Genomic DNA, 19,882 nt, shown 5'->3' on the forward strand with positions numbered 1-19,882 from the left:
TAAGTTGGAGCTTGGTAATAAGAATTTCAGCGTTGGAAACTTGAGGTGGTAACAAGTTGTAGGTAGTAATCTGTAGGTTGGATTTAAAAAGGACTGCTACACTGCCACCTTTTTTGGTTTTACAGTCAAGTCGTAAAATATTATAACCAGGTGGGATGATTTCATTGTCTTTAGTTGAGGGTTTTAACCAAGTTTCTGTTAAACAAAGAATGTCGAAGGAGTAGATAACCAGAAGAGCATGGAGTTGGGTAACACTGTTGTTAAGGCTACGTATGTTGAGGTGAGCTAATAGCAGTGAGTTAAGTGGTTTAATAAAGGAGTGGATAGGCTGGAGGTTGGGGTTATGGAGTTGAGTAGTAGTAGTAGTAGTAATAGGGCCTGGGTTGGGATGAATGTCACCATCTTTCACTAAGAGTTGTAGAGATAGAAGTTTAAGATCTGGGAATTTAGTATATAGAGTGAGAGATTTTCTTGGTTTGGGAGAAAATGGAATTTTTCTGGTAGATAGCTAGGAATGGATGTTATGTTACTATGGTTAATGAGAGTAGGTAGAGTAGGAGAGATAGATAGTGTGTTGTGGTAGAGTGTTTGTGTATATATTGGGTGTTCATAGGAGGTTATCAGATAAGCTAAAGTTAGGGGTGGTAGAAGTATGAGTATGAGTAGCCACCATAAGAGGGTTGAGTAGGGTGCTAAATGCATCTGGGAGGGTAAGTTGTTAGGTTGTAGTTATTGGTTTGGAGGTATGCTAAGTGTGGAAGGATAATAGGTGTAGGTTGTGGTAGGAGAAATTGGTAGAGGTAATTGAAAGTAAGGAAAAACAGGTGGTAATTAGCAATGGGAGGGGATATGATTAGTGTGAGAGGGAGAGGGTGTGGTTAGTTGTTATAAGTGTAGGACCGCTGGGGGTGGGTGGGACTTGGGGTAGGGAGGCGCGGAGCAGGGTGAACGGAGCGGGAAGAGACAAGTGAAGGAGAGAGGGAAAAAACTATCAGCAATGTTGATAAGAAGGTAGGTAGGTGAGACAGGAGTGGGAAAGATCAGAGGTATATCAGTAGTCTGTTAGATTAAAAAACAGGTAAGAGAATGCAAAGTAAGAGGTAAGGGAAAAATAGTAGCAGGTCTACTACCTAAGGGTAATTTGTGAAACAGTGGAAACACTGAGCGATTGATGCTTGAGATAAGAAAGGATAGAGGCTGCCACCTACTGGGCAAATCCAGTATTGCAGATCTGTAGGGAGCAGGCTGGTTTAGACCCAGGGTGGAGTGAACAGCAGGTCAGAGGGGTGTACATGAAGTAGAGGAGGTTAGTTAGATTCAGGGTAGATAGGAGGGTAGTAAAGGCTGCTGGCTGTTCAAGTCTGTAGCTTACTTTATAACCCTGAAGCAACAGACAGTTTTCAGTTATAAAACAGGACTTAGTCAACCACATACTTCCTTGCTTCCTTGGGAGAGGTGCAGGGCAAAAAAGACAGTTTAGATGAGGCCACAGAAATTGGATAGGGTCCTTTGTCACCAGGTAAGTAGGCAGTTAGAGGCTCAAAAGAGGAACTCAGGCCAGTTACTCGCTCAAAGAAAGTCGATGTAGAAAGGGGAACCACACTTGTCGAGGCCAGTAAGGAGCAATGAGGATCAATGAGGCCTTCTGAGCGATAGCTTTCTGTATTACTTGAGAGATCAGTGGGAAAGGAGGAAATGCATACAGAAGTCCCGGGCCAAACTTGGACTAGGCGTCCTGCTGGGTTGGCCTGGTAAAGGGAATAGAGTGAAATATTCTCTGCACTTGCTGTTTTGGGGAGTAGCAAAAAGATCGCAGCAAGGCTGACCCCACTTGAGAAAAATTTCTCTCACTACAGAGTCTTTCAGAGACCACTCGTGAGGCATGAGTATAGCTCTGCTCAACTTGTCCGCAATGTGATTGGACTTCCCGGGGATGTGCGTTGCTATCAGAAAACGCTGAGAAGAAATCGCCCATTGCCACAGTCTGAGTGCTTCTCGACACAGGGGGTATGATCTGGTTCCGCCTTGTTTGTTGATGTACCACACTACAGACATATTGTCTGTCTGGATTGCAATCGTTCCCAAGGGAAGAGAGTCTTGAAGGGCTTGCAACGCTAAAAGCACTGCTCTCATCTCCAGAACATTTATGTGCAAGTGGCATTCGTTTGGTTGCCATGTGCCCTGGACTGTCCTGCCCTGATAATGCCCCCCCCACCCGATCAGGGAGGCATCCGTTGTCAGAGTAGCAACCGGAGGAGGTGGAACAAATGGTCTTCCCGACAGGAGCTGGGGGGAAGACATCCACCACATGAGATGCTTTTTGCACGCTGCGTGATCATAATGGTGTGAGACATTGGAAGTTCCTGGTATGACCATTGAGTAAAAAGCATCCACTGAAGGATCCGCATGTGGTATCTGGCCAATGGAAGGAGAGGTATGGCATTGCCATGATTTAACACCTTTAGAACTAACCTGGCGACTCTGTTGTTGAGAAAGTGACGCAATTTGTGAATCTGATATCCTTTGGTTGATTAGCATACAGACATGTTTATAGTATCTAATTTGCGCCTATGTGAAGTAATGAAATACGACAAAAGGCGACAAAAACGTTTCCATAATTGTTGAAACAGTTTTTGACAAGCGAAAAGTATAATCTCCTGACATCAGAAGGAGATGCTTGGAGAACTGTGAAGCCAATCGTCCAAATATGGAAACACCTAGGATCCTTGGCCGTCTCAGGTGCAGCTTCTGCTGCATTTTAGTAGCTTCCGAGAGGCAGTGGTGAGACCAAAGGCAGGGCCTGAACTGAAATGACTGGTTCCCAGCCTGACTGGAGAATCTTCACGGGCGTCTATTCATTTATGTGATAATGCATCCAGTCTAAACACATCCAGTTTCCTTTACCCAAAGGGAAAATGGATTACCAGCGTGACATCCAATCTTGTTTTCTTGACTGATTTCAACACTGAGATCAAAATGGTCTCCAGTCCCCTATTTTCTTTAGACTAAAAAAGAACCTTGAGTAGATTCGGATCCTTGTTGGTCTGCTGGCACTAGCTGAATTGCTCTTTTGCAACAGTTTGAAATTTCCAAAGCACCTTTACTCCGCTGGTAGTGGAGACATCTGGAAGGATTTTTGACAGTTGGAAAGCGAAGAAGAGATAGAATAATAGCCGAAATGATGGACTGTACCCATTGTCTTGAGTCGAGGGATAGCCAGGCTTCTGGGTACAGTGACAATCTTCCCCGACTGCCTCGAAGATGGGCGGTGGGCAACACCTCAGGATACTGAAAGGAGCTTGTCGGGAAGGCTTCCGATTGCCCTGGTTCTCTGGACCCCCTGCCCCTAGGGCGTCTACCATTGTTATTCCCACCTCTGCCTTTGGTAGGAACGACTCTGTCGTCAGGCAAGTCCCTTGAGATTGTTTACGGAACCACATCTTCCCACCCTTCTGGCCTTTGGGGTAAGGCCTAGAAGGAGTAAAACGGACTCCGGCGGCAGAAAGGGTCTTGCCATCAGTCTCGCACCTAGTCAAGGTTTCTTGGGGGTTTTGTTCATAGGAGGTTTTTTTCAAAGTAGATAGTGTGTTGTGGTAGAGTGTTTGTGTATATATTGGGTGTTCATAGGAGGTTATCAGATAAGCTAAAGTTAGGGGTGGTAGAAGTATGAGTATGAGTAGCCACCATAAGAGGGTTGAGTAGGGTGCTAAATGCATCTGGGAGGGTAAGTTGTTAGGTTGTAGTTATTGGTTTGGAGGTATGCTAAGTGTGGAAGGATAATAGGTGTAGGTTGTGGTAGGAGAAATTGGTAGAGGTAATTGAAAGTAAGGAAAAACAGGTGGTAATTAGCAATGGGAGGGGTATGATTAGTGTGAGAGGGAGAGGGTGTGGTTAGTTGATATAAGTGTAGGACCCCTGGGGGTGGGTGGGAATTGGGGGTAGGGAGGCGAGCGACGTGAGCCCGCAGGGTGAACGGAGCGGGAAGAGACAAGTGAAGGAGAGAGTGGAGAAAAAACTATCAGCAATGTTGATAAGCGAAGGTAGGTAGGTGAGACAGGAGTGGGAAAGATCAGAGGTATATCAGTAGTCTGTTAGATTAGAGAAAGAACAGGTAAGAGAATGCAAAGTAAGAGGTAAGGGAAAAAATAGTAGCAGGTCTACTACCTAAGGGGTAATTTGTGTGAAACAGTGGAAAACACTGAACGATTGACGCTTGAGATAAGTAAAGGGATAGAGGCTGCCACCTACTGGGCAAATCCAGTATTGCAGGTAGATCTGTAGGGAGCAGGCTGGTTTAGACCCAGGGGTGGAGTGAACAGCAGGTCAGAGGGGGGTGTACATGAAGTAGAGGAGGTTAGTTAGATTCAGGGTAGATAGGAGGGGGTAGTAAAGGCTGCTGGCTGTTCAAGTCTGTAGCTTACTTTATAACCCCTGAAGCAATTAGCAGACAGTTTTCAGTTATAAAAACAGGACTTAGTCAACCACATACTTCCTTGCTTCCTTGGGAGAGGGTGCAGGGCAAAAAAAGACAGTTTAGATGAGGCCACAGAAATTGGATAGGGTCCTTTGTCACCAGGTAAGTAGGCAGTTAGAGGCTAACTCAGGAGCAGCACAGAGGAACACCGGGTACTTTGGATAGAAAGAGAAGATAAATGTAGAGGAGAAAAAGGTTAGCACATGTTACTCAGTAACATCAATAAATAAATAATTAGCTTGCAAAAAGGCATAATTAATAAAATTAGCTTCTATGCATTCACTTATTTCAGAGAGAGGTTGTAGAACTCAACTGTAAGGCAGTAGTACTGTAAGAGTTATAGAGTAGCAAAGGCACTGTTAGGACAGCTATACATATGTTGACTTTAGGTTATAGTACATATATTGAATGCAAAATAAAGGTATAGTGCATACATAGACTGCAGTTATTGGAGTGTACTATACAAGTAACTCAATCCTAACCAAATTTGAATATCTGTTCACTGGGGCAATAAAGATCAGCCTTACATGCTTTATACTAGTACCATTAAAGCAAAGGAGCCAAGTGTATGGCGTAGTTTGAAAGCTGAGATGCTAAAAATAAAGAAAGAAACACTCTGTTCATCAAATCATATACAGTAAATAGTTGGAGGGGAAATAATACCATTAGTATACCTAGATTAACTCTATGAGGGTGGGGCACTCAAAATAAGACGTTCCTTACTAAATACGGACAACTGATATCATAAGAACGCCGAGACTTACTCCACGTGGGTGGCGCAGCTATATAAAAGTTGTTCCAGGCAGAGAATGAACCTTTACAATGTGAGTGTTCCTATATCAGTTCAAAGTGGGAAAGAATGCCAAGACTTGCTCCACGTGGGTGGCGCAGCTATATAAAGCCATTCCAGGTAGAGAATGGACTTTTACAATGTGAGTTCTCCCAGATCAGCTCAAAGTGGGAGTCGCTGATTAAAAATGGTCCATTCCAGGACTAGAACGGACAGTACATTGAAATGTAGCTCCACGAGAGTGGAATACTGCTACCAAAAAAAGTTCCAAGCATAACACAAAAAATAAGATATAAATAGCAGCCGTTTCACCCATAAATGGGATAATAGGAGCAACAGCAGTTTAAGGCAGCTGATTCAGGCTTGTAGGGAGGTGGCTGAGCAACGGCAGCATATGTAGGGTCCACGTGGGTGGTGTAGTTGCTTTACTCGTTACAGGCTTGGAAGCCAGTTATGAAAAAAAAACAATAGCTTGGCCCGCTACAGACAGTGTAAACATTCAGATATATAGCCCAGAAAAAGGAGCCGGAATGTTATATGAATAATGCAGTCAGCTCACAGTTGCTTAAATTACAATATCGCAGACTGCAGTAAAGCACAGGAGAGAAATAATAACAAGGATAACATTCTAATGCTATCTAAAAAAAAAAAGCATTTAATTCACAGTTGCTTAAAATGCAATATCGCAAACAGCAGTTAAGCAGTTAAGCTCACAGTTGCTTAAATTACAATAGCACAGACTGCAATAAAGCACAGGAGAGAAATAATAAAGATAACATTCTAATTGCTATCTAAAAAAAGCATTCAAATTCACAGGTGCTTAAAATACAATATAGCAGACAGCAGTTAAGCACAGGAGAGAATAATAAAAAAGAAAACATACAGGTACACAGTCATGAGTTACATGTAGTAAGCATTCAATTAACAGATGAACCTCTGTATTAGACAAGGCTACTAAATTGCAAAAACAAATCACTTACCAGAGGCAAAAGGAGCTTGGGCAGGAGCAGACAGCAGCCAGGGAATAGTCAAGAAGAGTAACAGATTAAAGATGGCACCTCACAGAACTATGGGTATAAATAATATCCCAGTGGATAAGAGGCAGAGAGGGGAGGGGATGAGGTATGCATTAGGTAGAGGCAGGAGGGGCAGGATACAAGCCACACCTAATGAGACCAATGATCGTTCATACAGGGGGGGATGCAGAAGGTACTAAAGGTAAGTGATGAAGGAGAAGCAGAGAGAAAGAAGTAAATAAGAGCCTAGAGATAGAGGAGGACAGGTAGAGGGGAGGTTAAGGGCTTAAAGAAAAAAGTCAGAGACAAGTGAAGGAGAGAGTGGAGAAAAAACTATCAGCAATGCTGATAAGCGAAGGTAAGTATGATGAATCACTTGTTAATGAGAAATATAACACTAGCAGAAATTAGAGAGTACTAAACAGTCATTAATGGTGCCCATTATATACTGATGTACATTCTGCCACATAAGCACCATATATGTGTGTGGCATGCAAGCATATGTATTGACTGTGCATGTGAAGACCTAATGACACAGGATAAAAAAGTAATGAGAGCTGGACAGGGAGAAGGTCTGTATAGAATGGAATGTATAACCTGAAATTGAGAAAGTAGCAGTAGTTGAGAGAATTCGAGCCATTGTAATGAGTTCAGGGCAAGGCAGTGATGGGAGTTGTAGGGGGAGTTAGTAATGAATCTTGCAATTTTGTGGTAAGTTTGTTGCAGTTTGTTCAAGGTAGTAGCTTGTATATTGGTTAGTATGCTGCATACAGAAGTGTGGGAAGGACTGTGCTAGGGAGAGTCTAGCATTTGGAGTAAGAAATCTTTTGTTGTGATAAAGCAGGCCAAGTTTCTGGTGTGGTTTTTTTTTTATTCCTTGCAGTAAGTGTAAGTTGAACTTGAGTTCATTATCAATAATTATGCCTAACAATTTTGTGTGTGGTTTAGGTTTTATGACAGTGTTGTAGGAGGATGTTATAGTTAATGTGGGTTTATGGTTTGAAAGTGAGCAGGGAAGAAGAGCAAGAGCTTGATCTTCTTGGAGTTAAGGATAAGAAGACTGTCAGATAACCATTTCTCTGTGGATAGAAATGAGTTTTGAGTAAGGGTGTGAAGGTCTGCAATACTACTGGAGATGGAGATGAGTGTAGAGTAATCTGCATACTGTATAAGAGGAGATTGTCTGCAAGAAGTGAAGAGTTCATTTGTAAAGATATTAAACAGAAGAGGACCCAAGATTGAGCCTTGTGGAACACCAGTTGGAACAGATATATAGGGAGAGCAGGAGGAGAGACATTTGACAGATTGCTGCCTACTAGAGAGATAGCTGGAGAACCAGGCAAGGGAGGTAATAGATAGGTTGAGGTTAGACAGCTTAGTATGGAGGATAGAGAGATAGACTATATCAAAGGCTTTGGAAAGGTCAAGGAAGAGGCAGGATATCAGTTGACTGTTATCAAGGGCTTTGGCTATGGTACGAGTGAAAGATAGGAGGGCAGTGGATGTGCTGTGGTAGGGACGGAAACCATGCTGTGTGGGAGTGAGAAGGTTGTGTTGGAGGAGGTGGTTGAGAAGTTGTGAGTGAATACATTTCTCGAGTATCTTAGAGATGGGAGAAAGAATAGCAATGGGATGATAGTTAGATGGATCAGTAGAGTTGCCACCCTTATGCAGTGGGATAGTAAAAAGGATTTCCAGATAGCAGGAACTGCAGCTTCTTGTATAGATCTGTTAATGAGAATGGATATGGAATAGGCTATAGATTCAGCAGCAAGTTTGAGGAATATCGGTGGTAGGTTATTGGTAGAGGGAGAACATGGTTTAAATTTTAGAAGAAGACATTTAATGTAAGAAGTTGACACAGATGTAAATGAGAAGAGATTCTGGTTGTGGCGGTAGTGGTAGTTGCAGTATTAGTGTGAGAGGGAGTGAGGTTTTGGATAGTGTCAATGAAGTGTTTGTTGAGTAGGGTAGCAATTTCCAGAGGAGATTTGTTGGGGTAAGGTGAGGGGTTAGAAGGGCTGACAGGGTAGAGTATTTTGTTAAGAGTAGTCCAGAATTTGTGAGTGCTGGATCTGTTGTCTAGTTGAGAAGAGTTGTAGTAAGACGTTTTTGTCTTTAGTGACTAATTTCTTGACTAGGTTATGTAGTTGTCTGTATTTATGTAGAAGTGTTTATGCATGGTTGCAACTACAGAATTGCACAATCAGTATATAAATCATCTTCCCAACTCCTTCTCTGCTACATCAGGAGTGGCAGGTTGGATTTACAAAAAACATCACTTCCCTTATCCTATGCCCTTCAGTAGTGTAACATTACAAATCCCACCCCCTTCCTTTCATATCTTCATCTCCATATATTCTACATAATAGTTCTCAAATGGTTGCCATAACACTGATGAATCACTTGTTAATGAGAAATGTAACACTAGCAGAAATTAGAGATTACTAAACAGTCATTAATGGTGCCCATTATATACTGATGTACATTCTGCCACATAAGCACCATATATGTGTGTGGCATGCAAGCATATGTATTGACTGTGCATGTGCAAACCTGATGACACAGGACAGCAATTAAAAAGCTAGGCGGGATGCAGGATTCTCTATAACAATTGCAAAACATTCAATTTTGTTTTGCTTTTAACTAAATGTACAATTGTTCTGTGGTAATGCTGCAACCTTAGAGTGGAAATATACAAGTGGGAAATAAGGGATCTGTTTTCCACATTCAGGTGTACACAAGGACTTGCCCTTCTATGAGTTTCATTTTTTAAACAACAAAAATAAATGTTTCACTGCATAGATCTGCACTGAATGGCTAGATGCATAGCAAAGAAATGTCTTGGGCAGCAAAAATGCCTGTAGGCATGCTTGGAAACCCCTACTTACCAGCGATTTCTAGTATCAAAATAAGGTTGCATTTTGTATTCAGAGGATTGACCACACCATTACTTTGTGTGCAATGGGATGGGCTACACCATAATATTACAGCACAAATGGCCTGGCCAAAACATAGGTGTGGAATTTACAAGACGAAGAAATGTAGCTGAGGCAGTATCTCACCAACACAGGCTGGTAATGTACACCAGTTTCTTTGCAGTCAGAACCCTTTATTGCTTGGAATAATCTTCACAATCTGTTTATACTTCTGGTTACAATGTGTTTTCACTTGTACAACTAATTGTGTTAAACTACTTACATTTCAGCATACTTTACACCTAGACTGGGTTTGAAACTGGACATCTTGGACTGGTTCTCTACCACGGTTAACAAATTTAGATAAAAATAAAATAAAGTCCAAGAAACATCTAACTGCTTCAAAACAAACAACAATGCACAAGATGTCAACATTCTTCAGAAAAAGATAAGCAAGCTGAGCACATAATTTGAAGAAAGATAGTAGATAGACTGAAGAAAGCAGAGAACTATTTTTTACCAAAACAAGTCAATAGCAGATAATGGAGGAGCCTTCCTCTAGACTTTTAAGTCAAAACTAAAAAATGCAAGAATACATGCAATATACACGACACTTCTTATGGGAAACAAACTGCTTACCTAAAAGTTTGGAAAATGGCAAACTGAGTAGGCTAAACTGTCCTTAAATTCTCTCAAAGACAATATTTTTTTTTGGGGGGGGCATCTTATGTAAATTATTTTGCAAGGTCAGTAACCATGAAGTGCATGACTTGAGCAAATAATAAGGTTTAATAATGCAGACTTTGCAAATACTTCCCAGCAAGATAATTTGCTCAAAATGTTCATATGGTGTTTTACGTACATTATCTAATTGTGAATTTGCTGTCATTTTTATTCTATGAAGTCCTTTGTATTTACAGATGACAGCACTAAACTGAACTTTGTTTTCCTTTGATACTAGCTCCGAGTCTTTTGATTCTTAACTTGGGCAAATACAAAAAGTTCACAATAAGCAGGCTTGGTCTCCAGAATACGTAAAGCAAGACACAACTCTGTGCTACAGGTACTACATGACGAATATAAATTACATTTTCATATAGAGTTAGTTAGGGATGCAACTTCAAAATGGTTACAGATTTGTTGAGTTAACAATTTCAATACAATCATTATTATCATAGATCCCTTTCTTCCTATTTTTTCTGTGTGGGTTCATTTTTTATTTTTATTTATTTATTTGCAGTTTTTTAACCGGGAAAGTCCATTGGGCCGATGTGAACCCATTTTCAATGGAGGCCTGGGGAGAAAAGCTCCTTAATACAGTAATTCTGTATCTGCATTAAAACTCAAAATACAGCATTATTATATTTACAGTAATGACAAGGAAGAAATGCAAATAAGTTTCAAATAATACACAAGACGACATATAAATCAGTAATTTAACTTGAGATATGCAGTTCATGATATCCTGCCAACTGACGCTGCCTCCCTTAATTTGATGCTACTTCTACTACCTTCTTTAACCGCCATGTATGACTGCCTCAGGCCTTCTCTAACACAAGTCATCCATCTCTTAGCTGGACATCTTCAGTTCCTCTTGCCTTTTTCTTGTCTCTCCCAAATTTTCCTCACCACAGTGTCTTTTGCCTTCCTGCACATGTTACTGAACCATCACAATCTTTTCTTCCTGATCTTTTTTGCAAGTGGGGACACTTTGGCTTCTGCTCTGATATCCTCATTTCTTTGAATGTTCCACAGTGTGCATCCTTCCATCTATTTCTGGAACTTCATCTCCATCATCTCAAGCTTCGTCAACTGCTATACCTTTACTATCAACATTTCTCTGCTATACAGAAGTGCTGGTCACACCAGTGTTCTGTTAACTTTACTTTTCAGCTTCTTTGGAATTCTTCTGTCAGACACTACCCCTGATACTCTGTGCCAACTCCCTACAATATCTCTGATTCTAGCTTTAGCCCCCATTCAGACTTCCCTTCTCCCCAAATCAGACCTCTCAGATACTTAAAAGATGTTAACCTGTCCAACTATTTTCCCTTCTATCTCAAATTTCAGCTCCTTCTGATTTCCCACATTTCTGCCATGACTGTCTCGTCTCTGCTCAGTTTGATCCTATGTGCATTCAGTTTTGTATTCCAGTCCCCTATCATTTGCTGAAGCTCCTGTTCAGGGTCTTCTTACAGTGTGACATCACCTGCATGCAGCAGCTTTGTTGAGCTGTCCTTTCTGACCTGTTTACTAATGCAATCCATCACACACATACACAGCAGTGGGAAAAAAGCTGAACACTGATGCACACCCACTCCCACTGGGAATTCCTCTGCAAGCCTGATCACTGTTTATACTTGTGTCACTGGGTCCTTGTAGACTGCCTGCACTAATTCTGCTAATGTTTCTGGTACCTCAAGCCATTACAGGACTGCTCAAATCATCTTTTTTGGGACCTTATCATATGGGTTCTCCAAATTTAGGAATGCTCAGATGGACACTTCCTCATTTCCAGCTTCTTCTCCGCTACTACCTGTCTCACACATGCAAACGTGCTGTGTTGCATCATGATTTGAAACAAAACTACTTATCTTATGTCTTACTTTCTACTCCTCTTTATATCCCTTTATCCATCACCCACTCCAGCACTTTCATGCAGTGTGATGGAAATCTGATGCTGCTGTAAAGCCCACAGTTGTGAATGGCCTCTTTGTTCTTATACACTGGTCCTAGAATGTTCATTTTCTTGTCATCTGGGAGAGGACACCCTCCTTACCATGATTTGTATCCTCAGGACCATTTGTCCCCTAACTCACCCAACACCTTGACCATATCTGTTGTGACTTCATCTAAGTCTGCTGCTTTCCATGACTTAATTTTCTTGAATGCCGTTCTTACTTCTTCTGTGGTGGGTTCTTCTTCCTATTTATTCATAAGTACTGCAGCATTTGTGGGGGTTTCTTCATTCAGAAGCTGCTGGAAGTACTCTTTCCACCTACATTTGATGTTGTCTGGATTGTGTTAGAGTTCTTAGGCAGAAGTATTAGGATGTTTTTCTTTAAGTAGAATTATTTCAGACATCCTGCTGTGAATGCTTTTGTGCAAATCAAGACAGGAAAGCATAACTATATTTTTTGAACAGAAATATTGTTAGGCACATGAAACTATATAGCTACACAAGTAAAGATAAGAAATCATAGCTGTTACAATTGGAAAGAAATCAGCATGTGAATTTGATAAAGGAATGATTTCAGGAGGGATATTTAGCAGAATAACAAGGACAACGGAAGAGGGAAGTACTTACACTGATTACTAGTGGAGCTCCAATAGTGACAGGAGGCAGGGGGAAAAAAGACAGTAGTAGCAGATTTATGGTAGTAAGGGGCTACTGGCAAGGGGGGGTGGATTACGCTGGCATGTATTTATACTCCACCTAAAACTGCTATTATGGAGCTTAAGAAAATTTTGAGAGAAATAATCAGCTTTCAGTAGGAAATATTACTTACAGATGGGGAATGGAACTTGATTTGCAGTAGCGAGGAAGCATTTGAGGGACCTAAAAGGGAAAATATATCAAAAAAGGGTAGATTTCTGAATAAATATATGAATATATTTGGTATGGAAGATGGGAATTCAGTAGTAGGAACTAGGAAAGAATTTGCATATTATTGCCAGAGATAAATAACTGGGTTAGACTACACAGAAATTATACTTCATAGGAAAATGTGCATTTGATTACAAAATTCAACACACATCCAATAACTATTTCAAATCATGTGCTAATAACAACTAAGATAAAAAATGCAGGATAATGAAGTGCAAATGAGACACTGGTACTTCCATACCTACCTGTTCGAAAGAGCGAAATTTAAGGAATGGATAGTGGAAATTATTCGAGAGTTATTAGGGAAGACAGAAATTTCTTCTGAATTTACAGCTAGTGAGTGAGGAAAAATGAAAGTGGATTTTAAAAATAGGATAGAAATAAAAGAAAAAAGAAATTTGATTAAGAAGTAAGAATTATTTACAGGGGCTGACAAAGGTTAAAGTATTGCAAAATAACGAGTCAATCACAGAAGAAAAAGTGCAAATGCAAAGTGCTAAACAGAAAATAAGGGAGTATCTGAATAAAATGCATGAATTTAGAAAGATTGCTGTTAAGCAACTGTTTTTTGATAACTCCAGAGCACAAAAAACAGGCAACAGAAAGTAGTAAGGGTTGTTAATAAACGATCCTGTAACAAGAAAAATAACCACAGATCCTGTAGAGATAATTTTATGAACATTTATATACAAAGAAAATGGAGGTATACCAAGGTTAGAGGCAGATGAAGCTCAATAATTAACAGCTAAGATAGGAGGAGAGGAGATAAAAACGGTGATGTATAATCAATCTGCAGGAATACATTCCTGCAGAAGGTTGAAAGCTAGGAGGGAAGAAAGTGATAAAGATCCAGAAGGTTTTGTTTAACAGTATTTTTAAAGAAGGGAAAGTACAAACATCCTGGAAGAAAGCTATAAGGCCTGTAATACCTAAAGATAGTAAAGACCAATCAGACCCAGCTTTATATAGGGCTATTTCAATTTTAAATCATGATTATAAAGTGTTTATGTCTATAACGGCTAAAAAATGGCAAAGGTGTTGCCAAAATTGATAGATATGGATCAGTGTGGTTCTGTGGCAGAGAGGCAAGCATTTGGCAACATTAATAAAACAATAATGATCCGCGGGAAGCAGAATTTAAAAAAATATCACTTCTTCTCGTGGGACTTGCTACAGAGAAAGCTGGTATTTTATGAGCAGGCAATGGAAGCATTTGCATTCCCTGATATAATAATAAATAAGGTTAATTAGGAGGATATATGAGGGATCAGAGGCAAAAATTAGAGTGGGAAGATTCCTTTCTGATAAGTTGTGTCTGAACAGAGGAACCAAGCAAGGGTGTCCACTTCCCCCTTTGTTATTTGCATTATATTTAGAGCCACTGGCAAAGAAAATAAGGGACTCAGAAATCCAAGGATATAAGTGGTATGGTAATCAAAAAAAGCTGGCTTTATTTGCAGACAATATTATTTTGTAATTGATAAAGCCAGAAAAGGACAGCTCAGCATTGTGGACAATTCTGAGACAGTTTCAAGTCTTTTTGGAATATAAAATTAATGAAGACAAAACAATGGCTATAGCTGTAAACTGCACACCCTTACATGAATTGGTTCAGCAATACCCAAATTTATGATGACATGATAAAATGAAGTATTTAGGAGTTTGGGCTAAAAAAATAATTCTGTTATGGCAGCCAATAATATGAGGGAAGAGACTAAACAAAAGATAATACAAAAACCGAGAAAATGGAAGCTCTTGTTTATGGATAACGAGATATAAGTAACAAAAGTGTTTTTAGTCCCTTTAGTTTTATACATAGGTCAGGCATATTTTTTTATCAACCAGAGAAGTTGCATGGAGTAATTAATAAAGATTTGAAGGATTTAATTTGGGAGGGGAGGCGGGCAAGGGTCAAGTGGGATAAGCTGATCCTGCCAATAGAACAAGGTGGTTTAGGGTTACCTAATTTGAAGGGATATTTTAGAGCTACACAGTTAAGAATCATATGCATAACACAAGCAAAAAGCTATAACTCAAAGTGGAAAGGCATGGTAATGAAGCAGAGGGAAACTCAGGAAATAAGGAGAAGGTAGGATTTTGGATGCTGATCCTTAAGGAGAATAACAACTGCCATACAGTACATTACATTCATAAAGTAGCACAAAGTATTTTAAGAACTAAGCCAACACTCGAATGGAGAAAGGTGATTCTGCCAATAGGGATGATTGTAATTAGGGGTACAGAGAATATGCAAGAGGGGAGTGGAATTTACTGGAGAAAACTAGCAAAGGAACCATGGCATTGGGAGCAAATAACTAGAGCGAGAAAGGTAATAGAGTGAGAAGAGGCTAAGAAGGCATTTGGTCTGCAGGCTAGAGACTGTCTCCCTGTCATAGATTGATATCAGAGTACAAGCAAAGAGAAAGGGATAGGGGAATCCTAATTGAAAGACCTGCTCTGGTAGAATTTTTAGTTGAATCCAGAAGAGAACAGAAGCAGCTGTTTAAAAAGAGATAATTAGTAGGGCATATAAAACACTGCATGATAACTATAGTAATCAATCAGAGAAAGTTAGAAACGATTGAGAAGAGAGACTGGACATACAATTCACAAGTGAACAATGTGAGAACATATGTACAACTCCCAAATATGCAAAAAAAGACTAGAAGATTTAGAATTTTTGTATGGAAGTGTTTGTGTTGGCATTTTTATACTCCAAGCAGACTCCAAAGATTTTTTTTTTCCTCAGGTAGATGACAAATGTTGTAGGTGTGGTATGAAAGAAAAAGGTAACTGGGAACATATGTTATGGAAGTGTAATGAGTTGGAAGACTTTAAAAAGTATCTATAGAATACCCTGTCATAAATACTGAGTGAGCAAATGGGTGTAATTAAGGAAATTATTTTTGAGCTGGGATACAGTACCAGAATTGCCTAGACATAGTAAAGCCTTGTTCAGCTTACTGGCTGCCAAAAAAGCAATTACTAGAAAAAGAAAATCAAAGTCTACACCAAATGTATTTGAAGTAGTGAATATTCTAACAAGAGATAAAAGATCTGGAAGTGGGACCTTTAGAAAAGGTTATGAGCAAACTACATAGAAAAAAATGTAAATTGTGGAAACAACACATGCAAAATAATGTTTGGGGATGAGGCATGACGTTTAAGAGAAGGAAGGAATTGATCAGTTTATATAATGGAGTGATGATAACTGTAAAAAAGAATATATGGGATATATAATGCTTGTGACTGTGAACATGTTAACATGATTTGTTTTCTTCTATATAAATCTATGTTTACCTGTGTCTTAAGTGATAACTCAATAAAGGTGTTATAAGAAATAGAAATGAAAGAGTAGCTGTTATTAAGCATGTTGTAGGGCAGTACAGGTAATACTAGTCAGGTTAATATGCAGCTCCGCTTAGAAGAGAGAAGAGGAAAGTTTCAGGATAGTGAAACACCTTGAGTTGTTGTTAAATGGGGAAAGGAAAATTTATTGGATAATGTCAGAGATGAAGAACATTCAGCTAATTTTAAAAAAAGCTGTCATTAGATGAAGAGCAAAAGTTTCTTGGATATAAAAGTAGGGAAATGGAAAAACTATACTTATTGATTTCGTTATAAGAAGTAAAAAAAAACTTCCCTTATTCTTCTCTCTCCCTGGCAGCTCTGTAAGGTTCCCAAGCCAATAATAAAAGAAAATGTAAATCAAACTCTAAACCAACTGTAACTGAAGTACTGATTACTATAAAGGAGATAAAAAACTGGAAGTATGATTTTTAGAAAAAGAAAGCGCAAACTACACAGAAATAAATGGAATTTCTGGGAGTAACAGGTGCAGAATAATGTTGAGGACGTGTAGTAAGGTTAAGGGGTAGGCAGAAATTGAGCAGCTTTTAAAATGTTGGAATAAATGAATGAATGATAGATAATTGCTAAAAAATATATATATAACACATGAAAAACATGAAAAATGTTACAGTGGTTTGGTTTGTTTTCTTTTAGGGTATACCTTGACATAAATGTTTTGAATTCAAAAACTGCCCTACCACAATGCTTTTGCTGTATATTCACTCAGAAAGGTAACACAAAGTGTACAATGCTTTATGAATCCTCCCCCCACAGTGCAAGTATTACTAGAAATATTTAACACAGCATCCACTATAAAAGCTTATTGAAAATTAATATCACTTATTTTTTCACCGCTTCTTATCGCACAGTTTTAAACTTCTTAATTTAAAAAAATGGAAATAATTTATTTCAACAGAATAATACAATAAGAAAAGTTCTATACATGCATTTTACTGAAACTACTATAATCTAATTACCAGTACCTGAATTGCTCTTTTTGACTGAAGTGTTGAAGACTGTAAGGCAGTAATCCACAACAGTAGGCTGTGATGGAAAGTTTTACCCATGACAATAGGCATCAGTTTAGTCATTGAGAATGCACCAATGTATGCTACTATCATGCCTAAAATAAAACTTTGCATCCAACCAGAATCTGGGGGGGGGACACAACTCAAAAAACAGGCAAATCTGCAAAAATATTGCGACCGTGCTAAGTAAAGGTCACCATCAGTATCCCAGTGTTGCAACATAAACAATAACAAGAATAACAGCACCACAATGACCACCAGAAGCATCAAATATCACTGCAACACCAATGGGGTGTACCAGTGCAGCATGTCACATAGGCTGGAAGCATGGCAGTAGCTGATGTATAGGAAGGATAATAAAATACACAAGACCAAGGGGGTACCAGTGTATAGAGGTACTACTAAACAGTCTATGCCAGCAGTCACTCACAGCTTTAGTATGGAAAGCATGAACACATACATCTATCCAGTTTCTGAGTTATATTTGAAAACTGACCCCTATAAACTGTCACCACCCTCCCATGCATGTATCAGTCCCAGAATGCTAACATTACCATGTGTTTGGCTAAACAAATGCAATTTATATGTAGTATATGGTTATTTGTGTGTGCCAGTTTGTTTAAAGGTGGGTTAATTTATGATGAATTTCCTTAGCATAATCCTGGCAATTATAGACGAAGACCAACAAAGCCCTTATGAGTTTTGATAGCATTACAATTATGTAAGACAAAATAGCCGGAATGAAAATAAAGAACAATGCTGAGAGGGTCTCTGTTGTATGTAGTATTTCTAGCACATACTAGTGATGTACATAAAAAGTACGGTTAAGAACAAGGGGAAAAAAGAGTCATCACAGCACTCTCATTTTGGACAAGGTCACTTTCCTCGTGGTTCAACACAGTATATATACCAGCCATAGCACAGATTTTTCCTTGTCTTTAGAGGCAAGTGCCAAATGCATACACAATGAAATCTGCCAAAAGAAGCCATAAGCATACACTTCAGTTTTTCGGTCACATAAGCCATGCTGTTCAGCATACTGCAGAGAAACAAATCATGGACAGCAAAATTCAGAGATGATGTGAGTGCATCATAAAGTGACAAAATTTTACAGAGACGGCTGAATTCTAAAGCAAGCATAATGCAATATAATATACAAAATGAAACTTGACACATAAGATATTGTAAAATCTACAGTTTTACTTACAACTGACTTCTTTTCTTGACTGGTTCTCTGAAGTTTGTCTGCTGAAAAAAAAACAATAGTAAACAACTATGAACAGTTTATTATACATTTCGGTTTCAATGCACAGATTTTGTAACACAGAAAGTCCTGGATTGACAGAGAAGCTCAAAAATAGTCATCATAGTACCCTATAAGTCAAGTTAAAATAAGTTGAAAAAGCAATTTTAAAAGAGAACAAACATAGGTCATAGGTAGGTACTAGGCTATCTGCCCGAAGGCATTTATAAGCCTAGCCGGAAGATGTTGGCTTTCACCGCCACCTTAGATTAGTTCCCTGTGCCTCTGTCCAGCAGAGCCATTGAAGTGATCCCTGGGGTAAACTTTCTGCTTCCCATCCACTCGTCAAGGTTTCTCTTGAAGAGGGTTAGTGAGGAGCTCTGCCTAATGTAGATTGGAATCTTGTTCCAGAGCATGGGAAGTCTCTGATACAGGAATCTAGCCCTCCAGCACGTCCTATTTATTGTTGTGGTGAGGTTTAGATCCCTGGAGCGTGTGGCTCAATGGGGAATATGGTTTTCTTTAGGTGGAGCATGTCCATCAATTCTGGGTTGGACATGGCCTTGTATGTCAGGCAGAGATCAACTCTGAGTAGGCAGTATGTAACCGAGTACAGCTGGAGTTTCTTCAGTCGAGCTGTATAGGGCATCTGCTTGAGGCCAGTGATCCTCTCGGTGAGGTACTTCTGTAGTCTTAACAGTTGTTGCAGGTGTCTTGTAAGGTAAATCCCAAATGGGACATTGTACTCTATGATGGGTATAATGAGTGATGCGCAGAGGGGCCCAATGACCTCTTTCGATCTGGATGCAAACCCTTTTGTGATTAGGTGGGCCACATAGAAGGATATTCTAACCACTTTGGCAATGTGATTATTAAAGGAGAGGTTACTATCTACTTGGGTCCCCAGATCCCTTATTACGTCTTCCGTATTTAGGGGGCTACCACCTATGTGGTAGTTTGTGGGTACTTTGTTTTTCCCAAAGGAGATGACTATGCACTTTTTGGCATTTAGCTTGAGGCCATGGTTTTCACACCAGGTATCTGTCTCAGTGAGACCCTTTTGGAGGATGTCTGTGTCAGCCGGAGAGTCAATTATAGCCCCGAGTTTGCAGTCGTCTGCGAACTTGGTCAGCCATAGTCCTCCTGTGCTTGCCTGTACCTCTGAGAAGTATATGCCGAACAGGAGGGGTCCTAGGACTGTGCCCTGGGGAACACCACTTGTAACCGGTTTAGAGTCAGACCTACCTCCCGCAACTCTTACCATGTGGGTTCTGTCCGTGAGCCAGTTAGCAACCCATCTCACGACATAGGGGTTTATGTTCAAGCTGGTGAGCTTGTCTATAATACCTGAGTGGGGAATGGTGTCGAAGGCCTTTGCGAGGTCTAGGTAGGCTGTGTGGATACCTTTCCCTCGTCTATAGCCTTGGTAACTGTCTCAAAGAAGTCCACCAGGTT

The 19,882-nt window shown here is 39.8% G+C and overlaps 1 protein-coding gene across 2 annotated transcripts in view; it reads right to left on the reverse strand.

The window, feature by feature from the left end:
* Nucleotides 1–19,882, reverse strand: part of TK2 (thymidine kinase 2) — a 402,342-nt gene that overhangs the window by 275,958 nt on the left and 106,502 nt on the right. Inside the window, exon 2 of one of the 2 annotated variants that reach the window (XM_044081822.1) lies at nt 18,392–18,429. In XM_044081822.1, coding sequence (XP_043937757.1) covers nt 18,392–18,429 — 38 coding nt within the window. Of the gene's footprint in view, nt 1–18,391; nt 18,433–19,882 lie in introns of both variants that reach the window. The other variant, XM_044081821.1, reaches the window with a different exon arrangement.

This window comes from Protopterus annectens, chromosome 8.part1, assembly GCF_019279795.1.
Source record: "Protopterus annectens isolate FY-2018-M chromosome 8.part1, PAN1.0, whole genome shotgun sequence".
Lineage (NCBI taxonomy): Eukaryota > Metazoa > Chordata > Ceratodontiformes > Protopteridae > Protopterus > Protopterus annectens.